This window comes from Salmo salar, chromosome ssa15 (assembly GCF_905237065.1).
Source record: "Salmo salar chromosome ssa15, Ssal_v3.1, whole genome shotgun sequence".
NCBI lineage: Eukaryota > Metazoa > Chordata > Actinopteri > Salmoniformes > Salmonidae > Salmo > Salmo salar.
This window is the reverse complement of record NC_059456.1, coordinates 60,066,971-60,093,362: the sequence shown is the minus strand read 5'-3', so window position 1 is coordinate 60,093,362 and position 26,392 is coordinate 60,066,971. Positions and strand designations below refer to the sequence as shown.

Genomic DNA, 26,392 nt, shown 5'->3' with positions numbered 1-26,392 from the left:
CCATAAGTATAACACGAACACTCACATGAGGTTCAATCTTTCCAAGCACCATAGACACGTCAATTCATATCCTCACCGTCATTGGTACAGAAAGCAAAAATTATACTTTGTCAATTGGCTCGTTGGTCAAGGGGTATGATTCTTGGTGAGGGTGTGAGAGGTCCCAGCTTCAAATCCCAGATGTAGCTGTAGTCCCTGACACAGAACCTTTGGATATTCCTGACTCAGTTGCACCAGCTGATTTAGCTAGTGACCAAGAATTAAAAAGACCGGGTTCACGTGATTCGCAAGATGTGGTCAGAACACGCACTGGCAGGGTAGTGAAATCTGTAAGTCGTCTTATTGAGACAATGGCTCAGAGACCATTCACTATGGAGGGCTTAGCCACCAAACTAGGAAAGAAGTCCCAGTCTCTTCTAACTCTGTTTTAAAAAAAAAAAATTTTTATTTATTCTGTTGTTCTGAGAAATATTCATGGCTATCCTCTTAGTGCGGAGATCCCGCTGGCGGGATCAAATTCGACAACATCTGGTGAAATCGGAGTGCGCCAAATTCAAAATAAAAAATTGGAATATTAAACATTCATGAAAATACAAGGGTCCTACATCATTTATAAGCTAAACGTCTTGTTAATCCAGCCCCTTTGTCAGATTTCAAAAAGACTTTACAGCGAAAGCACACCATGCGATTATCTGAGGACAGCGCCCCACACACAAAAGCATTAAAAACATTTTCCAAACCAGCACAGGCGACACAAAAGTCAGAAATAGTTATAAAATAAATCACTTACCTTTGAAGATCTTCCTCTGTTTGCAATCCCAAGGGTCCCAGCTACACATCAAATGGAAGTTTTGTTCGATACAGTCCTTCTTTATATCCCCAAAAAGTCAGTTTAGTTGGTGCATTTGATTCAGTAATCCACCCATTCACCAGTTCAACATGCATTCAAAGGAATCCCAAAAGTTACCAATAAAATTCATCCAAACAAGTCAAACAACGTTTCTAATCAATCCTCAGGTACCCTAATATGTAAATAATGATAAAATTTAAGACGGAGAATAGTATGTTCATTACCGGAGATAAATAACAAAGTGCGCGCCCTCATCCATGCGCGCCACAACACCAGTCAAAATATGAGCCACCTAGAAAAACTACAAATTCTAGCTCATTTTGCAAAAACAAGCCTGAAACCCTTTCTAAGGACTGTTGACATCTAGTGGAAGCCATAGGAACTGCAATATGCGAGGTATTTCTTTGATTTTACCATAGACAGGCATTTTAAATTGTTGTCACCTCAAAATAAACCATTACCAGGTGGATTCTCCTCGAGTTTTTGCCTGCCATATCAGTTCTGTTAGACACACAGACAATATTTTAACAGTTTTGGAATCTTCAGAGTGTTTCCTATCAAATACTACCAATTATATGCATATCCCAGCTTCTGGGCCTGAGTAACAGGCAGTTTACTTTGGGCATGTCAGTCATCCAAATTTCCGATCACTGCCCCCGGCCCTTAAGAAGATATGTAAAGCCATCTAAGTGATGTATAGAGTGGTGTCAAGGGACAATGTGATGTGAGGACAAGTGTTGTATGATCTACTTGGCATCGTATTTGTCTGGGAGGTTCTCAGGCCTGATCAACCTTAGATTCCTCTGAATCTGCCTAAAGATAGCTTGTATAGCAGTTGACCTGGGTTTGATTCCCGGCCAATGCAGAGCATGAAGTAATCACTAGTTTTAACGGGCTGGATGTCATTTCAGCCTTCCCTGTAGCTCAGTTGGTAGAGCATGGTGTTTGCAACGCCAGGGTTGTGGGTTCGTTTCCCACGGGGGGCCAGCAAAAAAAAAAAAAAAAATGTATGAAATTGTATGAAATGTATGCATTCACTACTGTAAGTCGCTCTGGATAAGAGCGTCTGCTAAATGACTAAAATGTAAAATGTAAAATTTCAAGTGTATTACATTTGAATCAATATCCTTGTTCGTGGAAGTCAGATTTGCTTCTTCATTTTGCAGGTTTTCTAAATGAATAAATGTTGTGTGACATTGAAAGAACTAGTGCAGATCACAATAGATTAGCAGTCCATCGCCTAAACTATTCAGCCACCTTATCCTGCGCCTAAGAGGTGGCAGTTGGTGCTCTGACCAGTGGCCCGAGATCTGCCTGTCTGAGCTTGTTAAAGGCTCTGCAAAAGGGTTCTTCGGGGATTTGAACCCAGGACTTCTCACACCCTAAGCAAGAATCATACCCCTAGACCAACAAGCCTCATAACAGACAGTATTGTTTTGCTCTCTGCAGCAATGATAGTGAGGATATCGATTGACATGTCCATGGTGCTTGTAAAGATTGAACCTCATGTGAGTGTTTGTGCTATACTTGTGAGCATAACAGTCTTCCAAACTGTTGACCAGGCTTCAGTTCAAATCTTCTATAGTTCATCTGCTGTGTCTTTCATATTCTGTCTTCTTCAGCCGCGACAGCAAACTGATGATGTGTTGACAAATGAATAAAGAGCAAAATGAGATCAATTAATATTTTAAATGAGAAAATGAAAAAATAAGACTTCAAAAAGAATGGAACTCATTTATTTTGAGTCGATTGACGCATCAGTACATGAATCAAAGTAAATTAATGTAAAAAAAACCCCATTAATATCGATCAGTTTTCAACTAGAGAGATTGAGATGCGTCATATCCGTCTCAACCCTCCATAACTGCTAATGTTACACCTCCGCATCTGCAGTGAAAGGTGGTGGAGCTAGAGCGGTGTTTGTCAAACCATGAGACATACATATAATCGGTCTTACAAAAAATCTGTAGCTTCCGAACCAATTGACCTACAAAATCGTGTGACCAACACGGTGGTGTTCTCAGTTTTTCTCTACGTCCCCCACAAGTATCAGGGGACTCGTCTGTATTCGGAATCGTCTATGTGCCAACATCTGTTTGTAGAATCCAAAATCTTTGGGCTACAAACTAATGTGACCCCACTTGTCACAATGTTCTCAGTTTTGCCCTACGTTCCCCACAAGTGTCACGGGACTAATCTGAAGGTACTGATTAAAATGATAGATGTTTTAACCAGGGACCTCTTGAACCTCTTGCAACATATGCCAAAAACATAGTCTGTCAGTGTCAACACACTTTTGTCGACCTGGTGATTGAATGGGAACAAAACACTCAAAAAGGTTTTAAATGCATTCAAGGGGCATCTAGACCTCCATGACCACTTTGGGACCATCCTACTACGGACCCAAGTTAATGGGGGCCGGCATGAGTGATATATGGATGTTTTGAAAAAAACATGCTTTTGTCAGCCTGGTGATTGAATGAGAACAAAATACTCAAAAACATTTTAAATGCATTCAGGGGGCATCTAGACATCCTTGACCACTATGTGAACACCATACTATGGACCCACTCAAAAACGATTGAAATGAATTTGGTGGGCATACAGACCTCAATGCCCGCTATGGGAGCACCCTTCTACGGACCCAAGTCAATGTGTGCCGGCATGCGTGATTTATGGAGGTTTTGAAAAAAACATTGTCTGTCAGTGTTCACATACATTCGCCGGCCTGGTGATTGAATGGGAACAAAACACTCAAAAGGGTTTTAAATGCATTCAGAGGGCATCTAGACCTCCATGCCCACTATTTGAACACCATATTATGGACCCACTCAAAAACATTTTAAATGCATTCGGTGGGCATACAGACCTCCATGCTTGCTATGGGAGCACCGTACTACGGACCCAAGTCAATGTGTGCCGGCATGCGTGATTTATGGAGGTTTGAAAAAAACAGTCTGTCAGTGTTCACATACATTTGCCGGCCTGGTGATTGAATGGAAACAAAACACTCAAAAACGGTTTAAATGCATTTGGTGGGCATCTAGACATCCATGCCCATAATGGGAACACCATGCTACGGACCCACTCAAAAATGTTTTAAATGCATTCGGTTGGCATACACACCTCCATGCCCGCTATGGGATCACCCTACTGCGGACTCAAGTCAATGAGGTCTGGCATGCGTGATTTATGGAGTTTTGAAAAAAACATGGTCTGTCAGTGTCCACATACTTTTGTCTGCCTGGTGATTGAATGGGAACAAAACACTCAAAAAGGTTTTAAATGCATTCAGAGGGCATCTAGACCTCCATGCCCACTATTTGAACACCATATTACAGACCCACTCAAAAACATTTTAAATGCATTCGGTGGGCATACAGACGTCCGTGCTTGCTATGAGAGCACCCTACTACGGACCCAAGTAAATGGGGGCCGGAATCAGTGATTTATGGAGGATTTAAAAAAACATAGTCTGTCAGAGTCCACATACTTTTGTTGGCCTGGTGATTGAATGGGATCACAACACTCAAAAACGTTTTAAATGCATTCAGGGTGCATCCAGACCTCCATGCCCGCTATGGGACCACCCGACTACAGACCCAAGGTATTAAGGGGCCGGCATGAGTGATTAATGGATGTTTTGAAAAAAACATAGTCTGTCAGTGTCCACACACTTTTGTCGACCTGGTGATTGAATGTGAACAAAACACTCAAAAAGGTTTTAAATGCATTCAATGGGCATATAGACCTCCATGCCCATTATGGGACCACCCTACTATGGACCCAAGTTAATGGCGGCCGGCACGAGTGATTTATGGATGTTTAAAAAAAAACATAGTCTGTCAGTGTCCACATACATTTGTCAGCCTGGTGATTGAATGGAAAGCAATATTTTCAAAATGATATTTTATACATATAGGTGTCATCTAGATCTACACGCCAACTATGGGACCACCATACTACGGACTCAAGTCAATGGGGGCTGGCGTGCGTGATTTATGGAGTTTTGAAAAAACATGGTCTGTCAGTTTCCACATACTTTTGTCGACCTGGTGATTGAAAGGGAACAAAACACTCAAAAACATTTTAAATGCATTCAGGGGGCATCTAGACCTCCATGCCCGCTATGGTAGCACCCTACTACGGGCTCAAGTCAATGGGGGCCGGCACGAGTGATTTACGGAGGTTTTGAAAAAAACATAGTCTGTCAGTGTCCACATACTTTTGTCGGCCTGGTGATTTAATGGGAACAAAACACTCAAAAAACTTTTAAATGCATTCAGAAGGCATCTAGACCTCAATGCCCGCTATGGGAGCACCTTACTATGGACCCAAGTTAACCTTTCTGGGCTAGGCGGGACGAATTCGTCCCACCTACGCAACAGCCAGTTGAATCCCGTGGCGCGATTTTCAAATACCTTAGAAATGCTATTACTTCAATTTCTCAAACATATGACTATTTTACAGCATTTTAAAGACAAGACTCTTGTTAATCTAACCACACTGTCCGATTTCAAAAAGGCTTTACAACGAAAGCAAAACATTAGATTATGTCAGCAGAGTACCCAGCCAGAAATAATCAGACACCCATTTTTCAAGCTAGCATATAATGTCACAAAAACCCAGAAGACAGCTAAATGCAGCACTAACCTTTGATGATCTTCATCAGATGACACACCTAGGACATTATGTTATACAATACATGCATGTTTTGTTCAATCAAGTTCATATTTATATCAAAAAACAGCTTTTTACATTAGCATGTGACGTTCAGAACTAGCATACTTCCGGGGAATTTACTAACAATTTACTAAATTACTCACGATAAACGTTCACAAAAAACATAACAATTATTTTAAGAATTATAGATACAGAACTCCTTTGTGCAATCGAGGTGTCCGATTTTAAAATAGCTTTTCGGTGAAAGCACATTTTGCAATATTCTCAGTAGATAGCCCAGCCATCACGGCTAGCCATTTAGACCCCACCAAGTTTAGCCATGACCAAAGTCAGATTTACTATTACAAAAGTTTGATTACCTTTGTTGTCTTCGTCAGAATGCACTCCCAGGACTGCTACTTCAATAACAAATGTTGGTTTGGTCCAAAATAATCCATCGTTATATCCAAATAGCGGCGTTTTGTTCGTGCGTTCCAGACACTATCCGAAATGGTAAATCAGGGTCACGAGCATGGCGCAATTCGTGACAAAAAATGTCTAAATATTCCATTACCGTACTTCGAAGCATGTCAACCGCTGTTTAAAATCCATTTTTATGCAATTTTTCTCGTAAAAAAGCGATAATATTCCGACCGGGAATCTCCGTTTTGGTAAACAGAGGAAAGAAAACAAAGCATTCGGTCGACGCGGGCATGCGCCTGAGTCTCACAGTACTGTAACCAGCCACTACCCAAACGCGCTACTTTTTTTCAGCCAGAGCCTGCAAAGCCACGATTCAGCTTTTTGCCGCCTTCTGAGAGCCCATGTGAGCCGTAGGAAGTGTCACGTAACAGCAGAGATCCTTTGTAATGGACAGAGATAATCAAGAAGGGGAAGAAATTGTCAGACAGGCCACTTCCTGCATGGAATCTTCTCAGGTTTTGGCCTGCCATATGAGTTCTGTTATACTCACAGACACCATTCAAACAGTTTTAGAAACGTTAGGGTGTTTTCTATCCAAAGCCAATAATTATATGCATATTCTAGTTTCTCGGCAGGAGTAGTAACCAGATTAAATCGGGTAAATTTTTTATCCAGCCGTGTCAATACTGCCCCCTAGCCCTAACAGGTTAAAAACACCCTAAAGCTGTTGTAATATAACCAACCTGCATCTAGTTTAATCAGTACTGCAAAGAGTTTACATACTGAGATCATCAAACATGATTTAGACCTTGCTTATGGAAAACTGTTTGTTGATGTATTTCATGGTTGCAACTTCCTGAAAAGTGTCCACAGTGTTCCTATCATCTAGTTCAAACAGTACTGCAGAAATTTTACTTAGAGTGCATCAAACATGATTTAGACCGTGTTTATGGAAAACTGTTTATTTCTGTATTTCATGGTTACAACTTGCTGAAAAGTGTCAACAGGGTTCTTATCATCTAGTTTAAACAATACTTCCAATTAATGTACATACTGAGATAATCGAACATGATTTAGACCTTGTTAATGCAAAACGGTTTATTTCTGTATTTCATGGTTGCAGTTGGCAGAAAAGTGTCCACAGTGTTCTTATCATCTAGTTTAAACAATACTGCAAAAAAAATGTACATACTGAGATCATCGAACATGATTTAGACCTTGTTTATGGAAAACTGTTTATTTCTGTATTTCATGGTTGTCGTTGGCAGAAAAGTGTCCACAGTGTTCTAATCATCTAGATTATTCAGTACAGCAAAAAGTTTACTTACAGAGTGCATCAATCATGATTTAGACCTTGGTTATGGAAAATTGTTTATATCTGTATTTCATGGTTGCAACTTGCTGAAGTGTCCACAGTGTTCCTATCATGTAGTTTAAACAGTACTGCAGAAAGTTTACTTAGAGTGCATCAAACATGATTTAGACCTTGTTTATGGAAAACGGTTTATTTCTGTATTTCATGGTTGCAACTTGCTGAAAAGTGTCCACGGTGGACTTATCATCTAGTTTAAACAGTACTGTAAAAAAAATGACATACTGAGATCATCAAACATGATTTAAACCTTGTTTATTGAAAACTGTTTGTTAATGTATTTCATGGTTGCAACTTGCTGAAAAGTGTCCACAGTGTTCCTATCATCTAGTTTAAACAGTACTGCAGAACGTTTACTTACAGAGTGCATCAAACATGATTTAGACCTTGTTTATGGAAAACTGTTTGTTAACTTCTTCAGGCTAGGGGGCAGTATTTTGAAGTTTGGATGACAAATGTGCTCAAAGTAAACTGCCTGTTTCTCAGGCCCAGAAGCTAGGATATGCATATAGACAACACTGAAGTTTCTAAAAAAGTTAAAATATTGTCTGTGGGTATAACAGAACTGATTTGGCAGGCAAAACCCCGAGGACAATTTTTTCTTTTGAGGTCATTGGACTTTAATGCTTTTCTATAGGAAAGTCTAATAATTAAAACCCAGATTGCAGTTCCTACGGCTTCCACTAGATGTCAAGTCTTTAGAAATTGTTTCATGCTTGTTTTTAGAAAAATGAAGTATACGTATTCTTTCGAAGTATCCCTCAGAAGGACTCAAGTCTTTTGGCGCACGCTCCTTGTTCTTTTTCTCCGGTATTGAACACAGTATATTCCGCCTTAAATTGTATCGATTATTTACATATTAGGGTACCTGAGGTTGGATTAGAAATGTTTGGACGAAGTTTACAGGTAACTTTTTAGATTCCTCTGTAGGCATGTTGGAACAGGTGGATTTCTGAATCAAATGCCAAATAAAACTGACATTTTTGGGATATAAATAAGGACTTTATCGAACAAAACGACCATTCATTGTGTAATTGGGACCCTTTGGATTGCAAAAAGATGAAGATCTTCAAAGTGATTTATTTTATCACTATTTTTGAATTGTGACACCTGTGCAGGTTATGAATTTATGTTAATGCAGGAAGTGGGTGAGGCGCTGTCCTCAGACGATCAAATGCCATACTTTCGCCATAATGCCTTGTGTAAATTGGACAAAGCGGTTAGATTACCAAGATTCTAAGCTAAAGAATGGTGTATAACACATGTATTTTCATGAAAGTTTAATATTACTACTTTTGTATTTTTAACTGAGCTCTCTGCAATTTCACCGGATGTTGACGAGGTGGGACTCTAGCGTCCCAAAGATCCGTAAGAATTTAAGGGAAAGCTTAGCTTCCCCTAGCCTTATGGACGTGCCGCTAATGCTTGCAGACTACGGATTACTTTTTGTAGGTCAATCTAAATAAAAAAATAATTCCACACAGTAGCTATATGCAAAGACCGGAATAAATTGAAAATAGTCTGATGGATGAGAATATTATCAAGTGCTTGTCAAATCAAATTGTGAAAGAGTGATGAAGTGTGTGCAGCCTACACAAGACCAGAGCTCATGCCGTTAATGTGACTTTTTTCCCCCATTAGAGTCGCATCATCGCAGCCTTAGATCGTATAAACAACCATATCGCACACAATTTGTATCACAACTAAAATTTGAATAATAAATTGTAAATTAAGCATATTAAAGAGTACCCGTTTTTGTTAACCGCTCAACAGAATAGCCGCATAAGCTCCCTTGGAAATTATTTGCGGAAAATACTATTTTATTATCCAATGTTCAATTGTAATTCTTACTATAAAATACCACAGAATTCTAAGCAAATGTCTGCTAAATTAACTAGTGTAGCCCACAGCCATATCAGGGCCTAACATAACGACAACTCAGAATATGCTATTATTTGGTTCTTCTGAAATAGTAAATTTTTCCCCCTCATACATGTCCTTAGACCAGTCTAAAATAAATGGATTTATTGTGATGTGTAGGCTATATTAATAACCTCTTTGGGATAGGGGGCAGTATTTTGACGTCTGGATGAAAAGCGTGCCCAAAGTAAACTGCCTGTTACTCAGGCCCAGAAGCTAGGATATGCATATAATTGGTAGATTTGGATAGAAAACACTAAAGTCTCTAAAACTGTTGAAATAATGTCTGAGTATAACAGAACTGAAATGGCAGGCGAAAACCCGAGGACAAACCATCCAGAAAAAAAAGATTTCAGCCTACCACTGTTTCCAATGGCTGTCATGTATAATATGAAGGGAAAACCTCCCAGATTGCAGTTCCTAGGGCTTCCACTAGATGTCAACAGTCTTTAGAAAGAGTTTCAGGCTTGTTTTTGGAAAAATGAGCTAGAATGTAGTTTTTATAAGTGGTTCCCATTTTGACTGTAGTGTTTTCATGCGCGTGGAAGAGCGTGCGTTCTTTGTTGATTATCTCCGGTAAAGACAATAACGATTCTCCGTCTTAAATTTGATCGTTTATTTACGTATTAGGGTACCTGAGGTTTGATTATAAACGTTGTTTGACTTGTTTGGAGAAGTTTATTGGTAACGTATGGGATTCATTTTGTATGCATTTTGAAGGAGGGAAACCGGTGGATTATTGAATGAAGCACGCCAGCTAAACTGAGTTATGGCTATAAAGGACTTTATCGAACAAAAGGACCATTTGTGATGTAGCTGGGACCTTTTGGAGTGCCAACAGAATATCTTCAAATCTTATTTTAATTGCTATTTCTGACTTTCGTGGCGCACCTGCCTGGTTGAAAAACATTTAATGCTTTTGTGTGCGGGGCGCTGTCCTCAGATAATTGCATGGTGTGCTTTCGCCGTAAAGCCTTTTTGAAATCTGACACAGCAACTGGATTAACAAGAAGTTAAGCTTTTTTTCCTGATGTATGACACTTGTATTTTCATGAATGTTAAATATGACCATTTCTGTCATTTGAATGTCGCACTCTGCAATTTCACCGGATGTTGTCGAGGTGGGCCGCTAGCGGAACGCCTGCGCCAGAAAGGTTAAATGGAGTTATTTTTTATGTAGCTGTTCCAAAAGGTCTGCATCAGTGGCTTGTAAGCTATGAGCAGAAGCCAGGAGATGCTAAATGTGTTTGTTAATTACCGTGAGAGCGGCAGTTAATTGCATGGCAATCATGGGCTGACAAAATGTCATGACCACCACAGCCCTGTGTAAATGTGTCTCAAGCTGTGATGAAGATGCAACAGAGTGCATGAACAAATCAATGAAAATAACTTGTCCAGCCAAAAGGAGTAGTATTAGGGGAAAACTCGCCTCCCTGCGGACCTGGCATCCTTTCACTCCCTCCTCTCTACATTTTCCTCTTCTGTCTCTGCTGCTAAAGCCACTTTCTACCACTCTAAATTCCAAGCATCTGCCTGCCTCTAACCCTAGGAAGCTCTTTGCCACCTTCTCCTCCCTCCTGACTCCTCCCCCTCCCACCCCCCTCCTCCCTCTCTGCGGATGACTTCGTCAACCATTTTGAAAAGAAGGTCGACGACATCCGATCCTCGTTTGCTAAGTCAAATGACAGCGCTGGTCCTGCTCACACTGCCCTACCCTGTGCTCTGACCTCCTTCTCCCCTCTCTCTCCAGATGAAATCTCGCGTCTTGTGACGGCCGGCCGCCCAACAACCTGCCCGCTTGACCATATCCCCTCCTCTCTTCTCCAGACCATTTCCGGAGACCTTCTCCCTTACCTCACCTCGCTCATCAACTCATCCTTGACCGCTGGCTACGTCCCTTCCGTCTTCAAGAGAGCGAGAGTTGCACCCCTTCTGAAAAAACCTACACTCGATCCCTCCAATGTCAACAACTACAGACCAGTATCCCTTCTTTCTTTTCTCTCCAAAACTCTTGAACGTGCCGTCCTTGGCCCGCTCTCCTGCTACCCCTCTCAGAATGACCTTCTTGATCCAAATCAGTCAGGTTTCAAGACTGGTCATTCAACTGAGACTGCTCTTCTCTGTGTCACGGAGGCTCTCCGCACTGCTAAAGCTAACTCTCTCTCCTCTGCTCTCATCCTTCTAGACCTATCTGCTGCCTTTGATACTGTGAACCATCAGATCCTCCTCTCCACCCTCTCCGAGTTGGGCATCTCCGGCGCGGCCCACGCTTGGATTGCGTCCCACCTGACAGGTCGCTCCTACCAGGTGGCGTGGCGAGAATCTGTCTCCGCACCACGTGCTCTCACCACTGGTGTCCCCCAGGGCTCTGTTCTAGGCCCTCTCCTATTCTCGCTATACACCAAGTCACTTGGCTCTGTCATATCCTCACATGGCCTCTCCTATCATTGCTATGCAGACGACACACAATTAATCTTCTCCTTTCCCCTTCTGATAACCAGGTCGCATCTCTCTCTATTTTGAAATGCCTGTTTTTCCATTGAAAGCCTATCCACCATACAAAGACTTGTGACGCAGTTGCCTTCTACAACATGTCTTTAGGCATTGTTTCAGGCTTTTACTCTGAAAAATGAGGGAGCAACAGCACATTCAATGAGTGGACAGAGGAAATTTTCAGACATTCTTGTTTTTCCTTTTCTATTGACAAAGCTTTTGTCCGGTTGAAATATTATCGATCATTTATGACAAAAACAACTTGAGGATTGATTATAAACATTGTTTGACATGTTTCTACGAACCTTTGTGGTACTTTTTTGATTTTTCGTCTGTCCTTTCTGACCGTGCTTTGTTCCAATGGAATGCTGAACAAAATGCCCCAACAAAACAGAGGTTATTGGACATAAAGAGGGACATTATCGAACAAAAACAAACATTTATTGTTTAACATGGAGTCTTGGGAGTGCAACCATATGAAGATCAAAGGTAAGTGATACATTTTAACGCCATTTCTGACTTTTGTTACTCCTCTTCTTTGCTGCTAACTGTTTGTAATGATGTCGTCTGCTGGACACTGTTCTCAGATAATCGAATGGTTTGCTTTCGCCGTAAAGCCTTTTTTGAAATCTGATACAGCCGTTGGATTAACAATACATTTCTTTATTAAGCTGGTGTATAACATTTGTATATTTTATGTATATTTATTATGAGAATCTCTGTTTTGTTGAGTTTCACGTTCTGCAATTTCACCGGCTGTTTGAGACAGTGTTTAACTGAACAAAATGTGCTAACAAAACGGAGGTTTTTTGACATAAAGAAGGACTTGATCGAACAAAATGAAAATGTATTGGGTAACTGGGAGTTTTGTGGGTGTAACCATATGAAGATCAAAGGTAAGTAATTAATTTTAATCGCCATTTATGACTTTTGTTACTCGTCCACTTGGCTCGTTACTGTTTAATGATTTGTCTGCTGGGCGCTGTTCTCAGATAATCGCATGGTTTGCTTTCGCCGTAAAGTCTTCTTGAAATCTGGCACCGTGGTTGGATTAACAAGAAGTTACTCTTTAAATCAATGTATAACACTAGTATGAATCATGAATTTTTATAATGAGAATCCGTTTTTGAATTTGGCGCTCTGCAATTTCACTGGAAGTTGGCCAGGTGGGATGGTAGTGTCCCACAGACCCCAGAGAAGTTAACTTCTATGGGCTAGGTGGGACGCGGGACACAGCCAGTGAAATATCCAGGGCGGAAAATTCAAAAACAAAATGTCATAATTCAACTTTCTCAAACATAACTATTTTACACCATTTTAAAGATTAACTTCTCGTTAATCTAACCACATTGTCCGATTTCAAAAAGGCTTTACAGCGAAAGCAAAACATTACATTATGTTAGGAGAGTACATAGACAAAAATAAATCACACACCATTTTCCAAGCAAAGACATGTGTCAATAAAACCTAAAACACAGCTAAATGAAGCACTAACCTTTGACGATCTTCATCAGATGACACTCCTAGGACATTATGTTACACAATACATGTTTTGTTCGATAAAGTTCATATTTATATCCAAAAACAGCATTTTACATTGGCGCGTGATGTTCAGAAAATGTATTCCCACCAAAAGGTCCGGTGAATGTGCACATCAATTTACAAAAATACTCAACATAAACGTTGACAAAATATATAACAATTTATAGAATTATAGATAGACTACTCTTGGATGCAACCGCTGCGTTAGATTTTAAAATGGCTTTACGGAGAAAGCACATTTTTCAATATTCTGAGTACATAGCTCAGCCATCACGGTGAGCTATTCAGACACCCGCCAAGTTCGGGACAACCTAAACTCGGGGCAACCTAAACTATTCTCTTTGCCCGTCTTCGTCAGAATGCAATTCCAGGACTGCTATACTTCCACAAGAAATGTTGTTTTTGTTCGAAATAAATATGGATTATGTACAAATACCTCCGTTTTGTTTGTGCGTACAGATCACATATCCAAAGGAATAACGCGCAAGCGCGGAACGAGAGACGAAAAGTCAAAATGTTCCATTACCGTACTTAGAAGCATGTCAAACGCTGTTAAAAATCAATCTTTATGGTATTTTTTATGTAAAATTGCAATAATATTCCAACCGGACAATAGCATATTCATTCAAGAAGAAAAAGGAGGGGCGCGCTCGCAGGAACGAGCATATCCAATCCCTTTGTTGCCAGGCAGACCACTCAGTAACTGAGCTCCTATTATCTGCCCAGTGACAGGAAAATGCTCAAACCACTTTCTGAAGGCTTTTGACAGCCAATGGAAGCCTTAGGAAGTGCAACGTCACCCCACAGACACTGTAGTTTTGATAGAGAATCAAAAAGAAAAAAAAATATTCTCAGACTTTCCACTTCCTGCTTGGAAGTTTCTCAGGTTTCTGCCTGCCATATGAGTTCTGTTATACTCACAGACACCATTCAAACCGTTTTAGAAACTTCAGAGTGTTTTCTATCCAAATCTACTACTAATATGCATATTCTAGTTTCTGGGCCAGAGTAGTAACCTGTTTAACCCCTGTGCGGCCTCCGTCCCGTATGTGGGACGGACATCCAGCGAAAAATCATATCGCCATTAGCATAACAACATTTAACCTGTTAGGGCTAGGGGGCAGTATTTACACCGCCGGATAAAAAACGTACCCGATTTAATCTGGTTACCACTCCTACCCAGTAACTAGAATATGCATATACTTATTACATATGGATAGAAAACACCCTAAAGTTTCTAAAACTGTTTGAATGGTGTCTGTGAGTATAACAGAACTCATTTGGCAGGCAAAAACCTGAGAAGGTTTCATGCAGGAAGTGGCCTGTCTGACAAGGTGTTGTTGTTCTTGCTTCTGTTTATTGAAGAGTCAGGATCTTAGCTGTAACGTGACATTTCCTAGGGCTCCAATAGGCTCTCAGAGCCCGGGAAAAACCTGAACGATGATGAGGCAGCCTCAGGCTGAAACACATAATCGCCTTTGCCAAGTGGCCCATCAGAGGACAATGGAATTAGGCGCGTGCCCGATTCGACCCAGTGATATATTTTCCTTCGGCTGTTTATCTAATTGCAGATTCCCGGTCAGAATATTATCGCTTTTTTACGAGAAAAATGGCATAAAAATTGATTTTAAACAGCGGTTGACATGCTTCGAAGTACGGTAATGAAATATTTAGAAATCTTTTGTCACGAAATGCGCTGTGCGCACGACCATTATTTACCATTGGGATAGTGTCTGGGACGCACAAACAAAACGTCGCTGTTGGAACATAACTATGGATTATTTTGGACCAAACCTACATTTGTTATTGAAGTAGAAGTCCTGGGAGTGCATTCTGACGAAGAACAGGAAAGGTAAGACCATTTTTCTTATAGTAAATCTGATATTGGTGAGTGCTAAACCTGCTGGGTGTCTAAATAGCTAGCCCTGTGATGCCGGGCTATGTACTTAGAATATTGCAAAATGTGCTTTCACCGAAAAGCTATTTTAAAATCGGACATATCGAGTGCATAGAGGAGTAATGTATCTATAATTCTTAAAATAATTGTTATGCTTTTTGTGAACGTTTATCGTGAGTAATTTAGTAAATTGTTAGTAAATTCGCCGGAAGTTTGCGGGGGGTATGCTAGTTCTGAACGCCACATGCTAATGTAAAAAGCTGTTTTTTGATATAAATATGAACTTGATTGAACAAAACATGCATGTAGGTGTGTCATCTGATGAAGCTCATCAAAGGTTAGTGCTACATTTAGCTGTCTTCTGGGTTTTTGTGACATTATATGCTAGCTTGAAAAATGGGTGTCTGATTATTTCTGGCTTGGTACTCTGCTGACATAATCTAATGTTTTGCTTTCGTTGTAAAGCCTTTTTGAAATCGGACAGTGTGGTTAGATTAACGAGAGTCTTGTCTTTAAATAGCTGTAAAATAGTCATATGTTTGAGAAATTGAAGTAATAGGATTTCAAAGGTTTTGAAAATCGCGCCACAGGATTCAACTGGCTGTTACGTAGGTGGGACGAATTCGTCCCGCCTGCCCCATAGAGGTTATAAAAAAAATAAAAAAATAAAAATTACTCCAATTATATCGTTTTATAGATACACCTCTCCTGAATCGAACCACGTTGTCCGATTTCAAAAAGGCTTTACAGCAAAAGCAAAACATTAGATTATGTTAGAGGAGTATATCGTAAAAGTAGCCACATAGCCATTTTCCGACCAACCACATGCATCACAAATAACCAAAAAAGAGCTAAATGCAGCACTAACCTTTTACAAACTTCATCAGATGACACTCCTAGGACATCATGTTACACAATACATGCATTCTTTTGTTTGATAAAGTTCATATTTATATATAAAAACAGCATTTTACATCGGCGCATAACGTTGACTAACTATTTTCCCTCAAATGCATCCGGTGAAACAGTGCTACAATTTACTAAATTACTATTCGAAAACATTTTTAAAATGTAATATTGTCATTCTAAGATTTATAGATGAATATCTCTTGAAAGCACCTGTAATGCCAGATTTAAAAATAACTTTACTGGGTAATCACACTTTGCGATAAAAAGGGGATGCGATACTCAGAACAATAGGCTAGCAATAGCAATAGGCTAGCCATCTTGGAACAATCGCATATCACATCTAGTCTTGTATACTATTGTCAATAATCCCTTACCTTTGATTATCTTCATCCTTAGGCACTTCCAGGAATCCCAGGTCCACAACAAATGTATTTTCGTTCGAAAAAGTTCATCCTTTATGTTCCATTAGCTTGTTGTTGTTAGCGCGTTCTGAAGGCTGAACCAAAAGTTCCGACGTGCGCGGGGCTACTCTTTCAACAAAATGCATTTTTTTCTTATTTAGGTTTGTTCAAACATGTCAAACATTGTATAACATAAATCTGTAGGGCCTTTTTCAACGAGAGCTCCAATAAGATTCGAGGGGGACGATTGCATTGTGTTTCAAAACATTTCGAAAGGGGAGGGTAACCAGGGGCGCCGGCGTCATAATGGTGATGGCCCTCTCCGTGTGACCACGTTCCACAGCGTGTCATTCTGTCAGTTTTCACAGTAGGAGACTCAAATCACTTTGTAAAGACTGGGGACATCTAGTGGAAGCAATAGGAAGTGCTCAATGAACCATAGCTCACGGTGTGATTAATAGGCAACATGATGAAGTTGAGTTCGCAATTCAGAATTCCACTTCCTGTTTCGATCTGTCTCGGGGTTTTGACTGCCATATGAGTTCTGTTATACTCACAGACACCATTCAAACAGTTTTAGAAACTTTAGGGTGTTTTCTATCCACAAGTATTAATTATATGCATATCCTAGCTTCTGAGTTTGAGTAGTAGGCCGTTTAAAATGGGCACTAATTTTTTTCAAAATGCACTGTGGCGCCCCCTATCCTAGGCGACCGTCAAGAGGTTAAATTGGGTACGTTTTTCATCCGGCTGTGAAAATACTGCCCCCTAGCCCAGACAGGTTAATCCCATTTAGACCTTGTGGTCAATCTTCAAGAGGCGGGTGGACAAACAAAAACCCAAATTCTGACAAACTCCAAGCATTGATTATGCAAGAATGGGCTGCCATCAGTCAGCATGTGGCCCAGAAGTTAAGGTAATGAAAAAGAAGGGTCAACACTGCTAATATTGACTCTTTAAATCATCTTCATGTAATTGTCAATAGAAGCATGACACTTATGAAATGCTTGTAATTATACTTCAGTATTCCATAGTAACATCTAACAAAAATATCTAAAGACACTGAAGCAGCAGACTGAGAAAATGAATGTGTCATTCAACTTTTGGCCACGACTGTACTGATCATATAGCGATGTCGGTTGCGTAAAAATTCTGAAATGTTGGCCGCTGCTTTTTTCCCCCCACGTGTCCAAAGTGGACACATTGGCCCTGGACATAAGGACCATTTTCTTGAATGGGAGCAGCCATTGCTGCATTGGTAAATGAGGTGGAATACACCTTTGTAAATAATATTTTTTTGCAGCTGTGGTACCTGCCAACCACTCGTTGGCATTCTGATAAGTGTTACTCGGGTGGCATGTCTGGACAGAAAAGTGCTACAGTTCATGCAAGCACAGCAACCATCTACTTTTCAAATCCAGCATTCTGTCTCCCACGCGTACACGACTAGGATAAGCATAGCAGCAAATTTAATTGGAAGCTGGTCAACTGCATCAGAGTCATTTCATGGTTGTAGTTATGAAACTGGTGATCATCCACAAAACAGCCATCAATGTTTTACACAAACGTACCTTGAGACCCTACAGTGCAGTTGAGTGCGTATCCGTTGACCAGATAGCTCTCCTTCTGGCTGCGTCCGTGGGCTTTAAGCACGTTGACTGAGTTGATGGGGTACCTCGCCACACCCTTCTGATCCGCAAACTTCACTGCCAGAGTAGCATCCACCACCATGTTGGCAAAGAAGTCTGCATCACTGAGGGATCACAGGTCAAGGATTCACACTTTTCTATTAGACTGAAGTAGTGTTCCACAGCTTTGTCACGTTCCTGCCCAACTACATTGCAGACGCATGCCAGACCTTACAAAGCCTGTATAAGTATTTAACATATCAGCTAACCACATATGGATATAACCACCTGATGAATGTGAATTTTTATTAGGATCCCATTATCTAACACTGTAACGTTAGCTAATCTTCCTGGGGACCATAACCAATTAAGACATTAAACATTTTACAAATACCTGACAGGAAACGCATGTAACATTCAGTTGATGCTTTATTTCCTGTCCAGTCATACGGTCTATCGCATTAGATGTTATTTTCTTGAAGGTGGATTTACTTTTTGACTGAAATATGGATTGGTAAAGAGTCCCATTCAGCTATGGCTCTATATAAAAAAATATATAGATTAAGGCGATTTGTTCTTGGCTTGGATTGTCCTCAATGCCATGAATTTACCCGTCTGGTTTGGTGGTTATGCATGTTGCTAGTATGTACTAACTGGCCTGAAAAGTACGGTAAAAAAATAAAATAAAGTTTAAATATAACATTCCTAAAGAAAATCAGAAGACTGGATAGTAATTTGTTTTCAACGTGAAGCCATGAGAGATTGATGCATTTGGATCATATTCATACGGATAGAGCAATAAAGAGCTAATCTATCAGCCGTTGAGCGATTGAGCTTTTTTATATCCTTCTTTGCTGCAGATGACCATATAACTACACAGTACTTTAAGTGTGATAGGACCAGGGATTGAGTCACCTGATTCAGAGTGCTAGATGTGACATACTCTGAACATTTTCTTGAAACAGCAATTCCCTTACCCATAACAATAGTATCTGTGTTCTGACCATGATAACGCTGCATCCAACATGACGCCTAGTAATTTCGTTTTCACTTGCTCTACATGCGTTCTATTCATCAACAAATTCAATTGGCGCTCAGCAAGCATATATCTTGAACCAAATACAATACATTTTGTTTTAGAAATGTTCAACACCAATTTCATCTTATCAACTCACTCAGACACCATTCTTAGTTCACTACTCAGTACATCTGTTAGCTCATTACATTCTGATGCTCCGCTATACATTGTAGCGTCATCTGCATACATTACCACTCTTGCTTTGTTCATTCCTGAAGGTAAATCATTAATAAAGAAGAGTACCTCAGTAGCTTCCTTGAGGAACACCAGTGTATATCTTTACTGTTTGAAAAGCTACCATTAAACAACACTTTTTGCCTTCTCCTGGATAGATCGCAGCTCTGTCCTGGATGGAAAGCAGACTTAAAACCATAACATTTGAATTTACCTAGTAATGGGTCATGATCAATTACATCAAAAGCAGCACTGAAATCTAGCAACACTGCACCAACTAAGTTCCTGTCATTCATACTCTAACCAATGTGTAAATTTGTGCTCGTAGAATGCCCTTTGTATGCATGCTGGAAACCCATTATCAGACCATTAAATGAGAAATAACCCTTGAGTTGTAGTGAAATTCCTCGGGTTCAAGGATAAGCTTACACTCCTTGAAAAAGCCAAATGCCATAAAGGGTCCTACATCTTCTTCAATTAGGATTTCTCTGATGCAGTCTGTCAAAGGAAGGAACTAATACCAGCTATGAAGGCTGCAAGAGAACGAGGTGACCACATATTCGAATCCAAGATGGCGTAGCAGTCAGACGTCTTTGTCCTGTCCCTTGTATATATATTTTTCTTCGCATATCTTTTTTCTTTTGACCTACTGTATTATTGACTATGTCTTATTCCATGTGTAACTCTGTGTCGAATTGCTATGCTTTATCTTGGCCAGGTCGCAGTTGCAAATGAGAACTTGTTCTCAACTAGCCTACCTTGTTAACCTGTTTAGGATAGGGGGCAGTATTTTCATGGCCGGATAAAAAACGTACCCGATTTCATCTGGTTATTACTCCTGCCCAGAAACTAGAATATGCATATCATTATTTGATTTGGATAGAAAACACCCTAAAGTTTCTAAAACTGTTTGAATGGTGTCTGTGTATAACAGAACTCATATGGCAGGCCAAAACCTGAGAAGATTCTATATGGGAAGTGCCCTGTCTGACCATTTCTTGTCCTTCTATAGCCTCTTTATCGAAAATAGAGGATCTCTGCTGTAACGTGACATTTTCTAAGGCTCCCATAGGCTCTCAGAAGGCGCCAGAACGGGGAATGATGACTCTGCAGTCCCTGGGCGAAAAACAGTAGGGGTTTTGGAAAGTGGTCGTTCTGAGAACAATGACACTGGTGCGCGCGTGTATGTGAAGACGCCATTTTCTATTTTCAGTGTTTGAATGAAAACAAGGTCTCCCGGTCAGAATATTATCGCTATTTTGCGAGAAAAATCGCATAAAAATTGATTTTAAACAGCGTTTGACATGCTTCGAAGTAAGGTAATGGAATATTTTGAAATTTGTCACGATATGCGCCGGCGCGTCACCCTTCGGATAGTGTCTTGAACGCAAGAACAAAACGCAGCTATTTGGATATAACGATGGATTATTTGGGACCAAAACAACATTGGGTGTTGAAGTAGAAGTCCTGGGAGTGCATTCTGACGAAGAACAGCAAAGGTAATCCAATTTTTCTTATAGTAAATCTGAGTTTGGTGAGTGCCAAACTTGGTGGGTGTCTAAATAGCTAGCCCGTGATGGCTGGGCTATGTACTTAGAATATTGCAAAATGTGCTTTCACCAAAAAGCTATTTTAAAATCGGACATATCGAGTGCATAGGAGTTCTGTATCTATAATTCTTAAAATAATTGTTATGCTTTTTGTGAACGTTTATCGTGAGTAATTTAGTGAATTGTTAGTAAATTCTCCGGAAGTTTGCGGGGGGTATGCTAGTTCTGAACGTCACATGCTAATGTAAAAAGCTGGTTTTTGATATAAATATGAATTTGATTGAACAAAACATGCATGTATTGTATAACATAATGTCCTAGGGTTGTCATCTGATGAAGATCATCAAAGGTTAGTGCTACATTTAGCTGTGGTTTGGGTTGATGTGACATTATATGCTAGCTTGAAAAATGGGTGTCTGATTATTTCTGGCTGGGTACTCTGCTGACATAATCTAATGTTTTTCTTTCGTTGTAAAGCCTTTTTGAAATTGGACAGTGTGGTTAGATAAAGGAGAGTCTTGTCTTTAAAATGGTGTAAAATAGTCATATGTTTGAGAAATTGAAGTAATAGCATTTCTAAGGTATTTGAATATCGCGCCACGGGATTAGACTGGCTGTTGCGTAGGTGGGACGATTTGGTGCCACCTACCCTAGAGAGGTTAATGACCGTTCCACAGGTGCATGTTCATTAATTGTTGATAGTTCATTGAACAAGCATGGGAAACAGTGTTTAAACACTTTACAATGAAGATCTGTGAAGTTATTTGGATTTTTACGAATTATCTTTGAAACACAAGGTCCTGAAAAAAGGACGAGTTTATATCAGCAGTACCAGCGTTAACGTTTACTGCATCGCAGGATCCAGATATGAATAGGAAAACTTATAAATGTTTAATAGCTAACTAGGTAGTTTGTTGTTAAAGTATAGTCTTGAACTGCGCATGTTGGTGTGGCCAAAGGTAAACAATAATGACAGTACCCAACTATACAGTAGAAAATGTGGCACACAACCATTGGTTGATGCGCATCTAGTCGGGCAGAGACTCGACCAAAGCTACCGGGAGAAAGCCTTTCCTACTGATGTGATCCTTTATAGCAAATGATACACACGGAAGGTTTCAGGTTAGTCAGTGAGGAAGAAGAAAGGATACACTCCGATGATCTTGGAGGACATGGAGGTCTTGGCTGTGTTGACCAGGCACTCCCTGCCCAGGTCGTCTGTTGCAATGGTCAGGTTCTCATTGATGTAGCGCACTGCCTCCCTGGTGGGAAAGAAAGAGCCGTTAGGAGTTCTGTGTTAACAGAATGAGGGATTTCACAGTTCAGCCTGGTTCGGCCTTGTAGTGGAGAACCAGCACAAGATTACCCTCTAGCCAAAGACACAGCATTTGTTATTTTTCTTTATACAAAAAGATCCACTCAAAATACACAGCACAGACAAGTCAGATCGTAAATGAACAGTCACTCCCCAACTGGTTGCTTTCTGAATGAACACAGATCAGTTCATGTTTTTAATACCAACACATTCACCATTATTCACAGAAACAGAGCACTAATTAACCCCCAATTTGTGTCCAAGTTCTATAATTGCTAGCTACAGTTGTGTATTCTTGCAGATCTCAATGAAAGGAATCAGTTGTGATTCCTTTCAAAGACAACCACAAGAGAGATCTACACACACACAAGTTTTAGAACACCTAATCATTCAAGGGGTTCTTTATTACCATTTTCTACATCGTAGAATAGTGAAGATGTCAAAACTATGAAGTAACACATATGGAATCATAAACTTCTTCTTTTTAAGTGTTAAACAAAATCAAAATATATTTTAGATTCTTCAAAGTAGCCACCCTTTGCCTTGACAGCTTTGCACACTCAACCAGCTTCACCTGGGAATCCTTTTCCAACAGTCTTGAAGGACTTCCCACATATGCTGAGCACTTGTTGGCTGCTTTTCCTTAAACTCTGCAGTCCAACTCATCCAAAACTATCTCAATTTGGTTGAGGTTGGGGGATTGTGGAGGCCAGGTTTGATGTTGCACTCCATCACTCTCCTTCTTGGTCAAATAGCCCTTACACAGCCTGGAGGTGTGTTGGGTCATTGTTCTGTTGAAAAACAAAATTATAGTCCCACTAAGCCCAAACCTGATGGAATGGTGTATTGCTGCAAAATGCCATGGTCGCCATGCTGGTTAAGTGTGCCTTGAATTCTAAATAAGTCAGACAGTGTAACCAGAAAAGCACCCCCACACCATAACAACTCCTCCATGCTTTACGGTGGGAAATAGCCATGTGGAGATCAGTTCACCCCATTTTTTGGTTGGAACCAAAAATCTCCAATTTGGACTCCATACCAAAGGACACATTTCCACCAGTCTAATGTCCATTGCTCATGTTTCTTGGCCCAAGCAAGTCTCTTATTATTGGTGTTCTTTAGTAGTGGTTTCTTTGCTGCAATTCGACCATGAAGGCCTGATTCTCCTCTGAACAGTTGATGTTGAGATTGACATTTACGTCATTTAGCAGACGCTCTTATCCAGAGCGACTTACAAATTGGTGCATTCACCTTATGATATCCAGTGGAACAACCACTTTACAATAGTACATCTATATCTTTTTTTGGGGGGGGGGGGTTAGAAGGATTACTTAATCCTATCCCAGGTATTCCTTAAAGAGGTGGGGTTTCGGGTGTCTCCGGAAGGTGGTGATTGACTCCGCTGTCCTGGCGTCGTGAGGGAGCTTGTTCCACCATTGGGGTGCCAGAGCAGCGAACAGTTTTGACTGGGCTGAGCGGGAACTGTGCTTCCGCAGAGGTAGGGAGGTGAGCAGGCCATGATGTCTGTTACTTGAACTCTGAAGCATTTATTTGGGCTGCAATTTCTGAGGCTGGTAACTAATGAACTTATCCTCTGCAGCAGAGGTAAGTCTGGGTCTTCCTTTCCTGTGGCGGTCCTCATGAGAGCCAGTTTCATCATAGCGCTTGGTTTTTGCGACTGCACTTGAAGAAATTGTCAAAGTTCTTGACATTTTCCATGTTGACGGACCTTCATGTCATAAAGTAATGGACTGTCGTTTCTCTTTGCTTATTTGATCTGTTCTTGCCATATGGACTTGGTATTTTACCAAATATGACTATCTTCTATAAAACCTCTACCTTGTAACAACTAAGGAAATAAATTGCACAAATTAACATTTAAGGCACACCTGTTAATTGAAATCCAGTTGACTACCTCATCAAGCTGGTTGAGAGAATCCCAAGAGTGTGCAAAGCTGTCAAGGCAAATGGCTATTTGAAGATGTGTTATTTCATAGTTGACTTCACTATTATTCTACAATGTAGAAAATAGTAAAACTTTGAATGAGTAGGTGTTCTAAAACTTTTGACCGGTAGTGAGTGAGTGTACACACACACACACCAGAAAGTTCAGAACCCTTGACCTTTTCCACATTGTTACATTATAGCCTTATTCTACAATTTACGTTTTTTTCCCTTATCAATCTACACCCCATAATGACAAAGCAAAAACAGGTTCGAATTTTTTGCAAATGTATTAAAGAAAAATTGGTAATGGGACGTTAAATGGGTGTCCTGACTGTGGTCACTAAAGAGCCCATGGCACTTATCGTAAGAGTAGGGATGTTAACCCCAGTGTCCTGGCCAAATTTCGTATTTGGTCCTCATACCATCATGATCACCTAATCATCCCCAGTTTACAAATGGATCCTTCATCTCCCAGGTCGTTGCTGTAAATGAGAATGTGTTCTCAATCAACCGAATTGGTCAAATTAGGGTCAAATAAAATAAAAATGTGATATTTCAATTTTTTTCTTTAATACATTTGCAAAAAATTCTAACCTGTTTTTGCTTTGTCATTATGGGGTGCAGATTGATAAGGGAGAAAAAAAATGAAACAGGATCCACCTGAGCTCAATTTCACGTCTCATACAAAGGGTCGGAATACTTATGCAAATAAGGCAATTCATTTTGCACAAATTTCTAAAAACCTGTTTTTACTTTGTCATTATGGGGTAGTGTGTGTAGATTGATGAGCATTTATTTATTTAATCAATTTTAGAATAAGGCTTTATTTAACGTAACAAAATGTGGAAGTGGTCTGAATACTTTCCAAATTGACTGTATGCCTTGATTGACACCTAATTCACTCTGGAGACAGTGAAAAAGGAACAAAGGCAAACAACCGTGTACTTCTAAACCAAGAGTCAAGAGTGTGGAGGGGAAAAGGATCTCAAAAGCTTGATAATCCAGAAATGATGCAACGTTCATAACATTGGGGGAAAAGGGACAGATTCTTACTTGCAGGCCAGACGGTATCCACTGATGACTGACGTGGGGTGGATCTTCTGCTTCACCAGTTCATCTGCGCTCTTCAGAAACTCTGCTGCAATGATCACCTATAAAACAAAAGAAAGTGATGAACAAGCCAAGGAAGATTATTTTTTATGATATAAAAAAATTGCTAACAAAATATTTTGTTGTCTGTCATTTCAGAGGTGTCGGCATGGAGGCGGTCCAACCCCTTCAGACAATGACGGACAGACTATCCTGCTGGCATAGCTGAACATCTGGAGGAGGAAGATGGGCTAATGTGTACTAATATCAGGAAACAGGTCATTTGAACCACTAGTGTGAATAAGCAGGTTCAGTCCAACCTTCACCTTATGTGATTTCCTCAATGCAAGATCAAACATTTTGAAGATGGTCTTTCAGCTTGGACTAATTCAGAAGCTGTAACATTCAGGTCAGTGGCCACAGGTCCTTTCCCTTGACCTCTGAGCAGCTGTTGGCAGTACTCACCTACGGCTGTTACGGTGACTATTACCGCCACACCGGCAGTTACGAGTCATGATCGCAGTAAAATTCCACATGATTTAGTCACGGTAACTAGGCTTCTCCAAGCTCTGATGCTGCTGATGGTCCTTAGTAGCCTACCAAACTTACTAACTGCCTGGTATTCAGCACTCTATTGTCCCTCTAATCACGCTGACGTCAACGCAAATGTGATCGAAAATCAAATACTTCATGAGCTCACATTACGCAACATTTCTATGGGCTATGCAGTTGCATGAGAAACAGTTGATTGCCTCTATTAAAAAGATCCCATCAGCTTTCAATAGGCTAGGCCTACTATATTTACATAACTTTCCTAATATTAAGCATATTGCTTCGCTTTACAACAGGATTATAGCCAACCTGGCGGTCATGAAAATTGACCATGGGAAAAGTGTCCTCCATTCGCTATTTAAGTGCATAGATGACATGTATATTTCCCCCCTGCCCCGAGACTTGTGCATGATAATGGTCTATTCTAACACCTATCACACCTATTTAGTATATGTAAAGACAAATTAAGAATAGTCTGACGGGTGACAATTTTAGTCCATCGCCACATGTGAATGGTCTTTCACCACTTGTTAATGATGCCCAGCTTGTGTGCAGTAAGGCAAGAAACAGCACGTGTCTTTTGTGAATTT

At 40.3% G+C, this 26,392-nt stretch overlaps 1 protein-coding gene across 1 annotated transcript in view; it reads right to left on the bottom strand.

The window, feature by feature from the left end:
• The window catches only part of LOC106571828 (T-complex protein 1 subunit alpha-like), a 65,526-nt gene extending 39,917 nt beyond the window's left edge, over nucleotides 1-25,609 (bottom strand). The window contains exons 1-4 of the mRNA XM_045696079.1: nucleotides 25,571-25,609; nucleotides 25,215-25,312; nucleotides 22,051-22,161; nucleotides 18,041-18,222 (exon numbers count right to left, since the gene is read on the bottom strand). Of these exons, the coding sequence (XP_045552035.1) occupies nucleotides 18,041-18,222; nucleotides 22,051-22,161; nucleotides 25,215-25,312; nucleotides 25,571-25,609 (430 nt within the window). The remainder of the gene's footprint in view (nucleotides 1-18,040; nucleotides 18,223-22,050; nucleotides 22,162-25,214; nucleotides 25,313-25,570) is intronic.
• Between the last annotated feature and the right edge of the window lie 783 nt (nucleotides 25,610-26,392).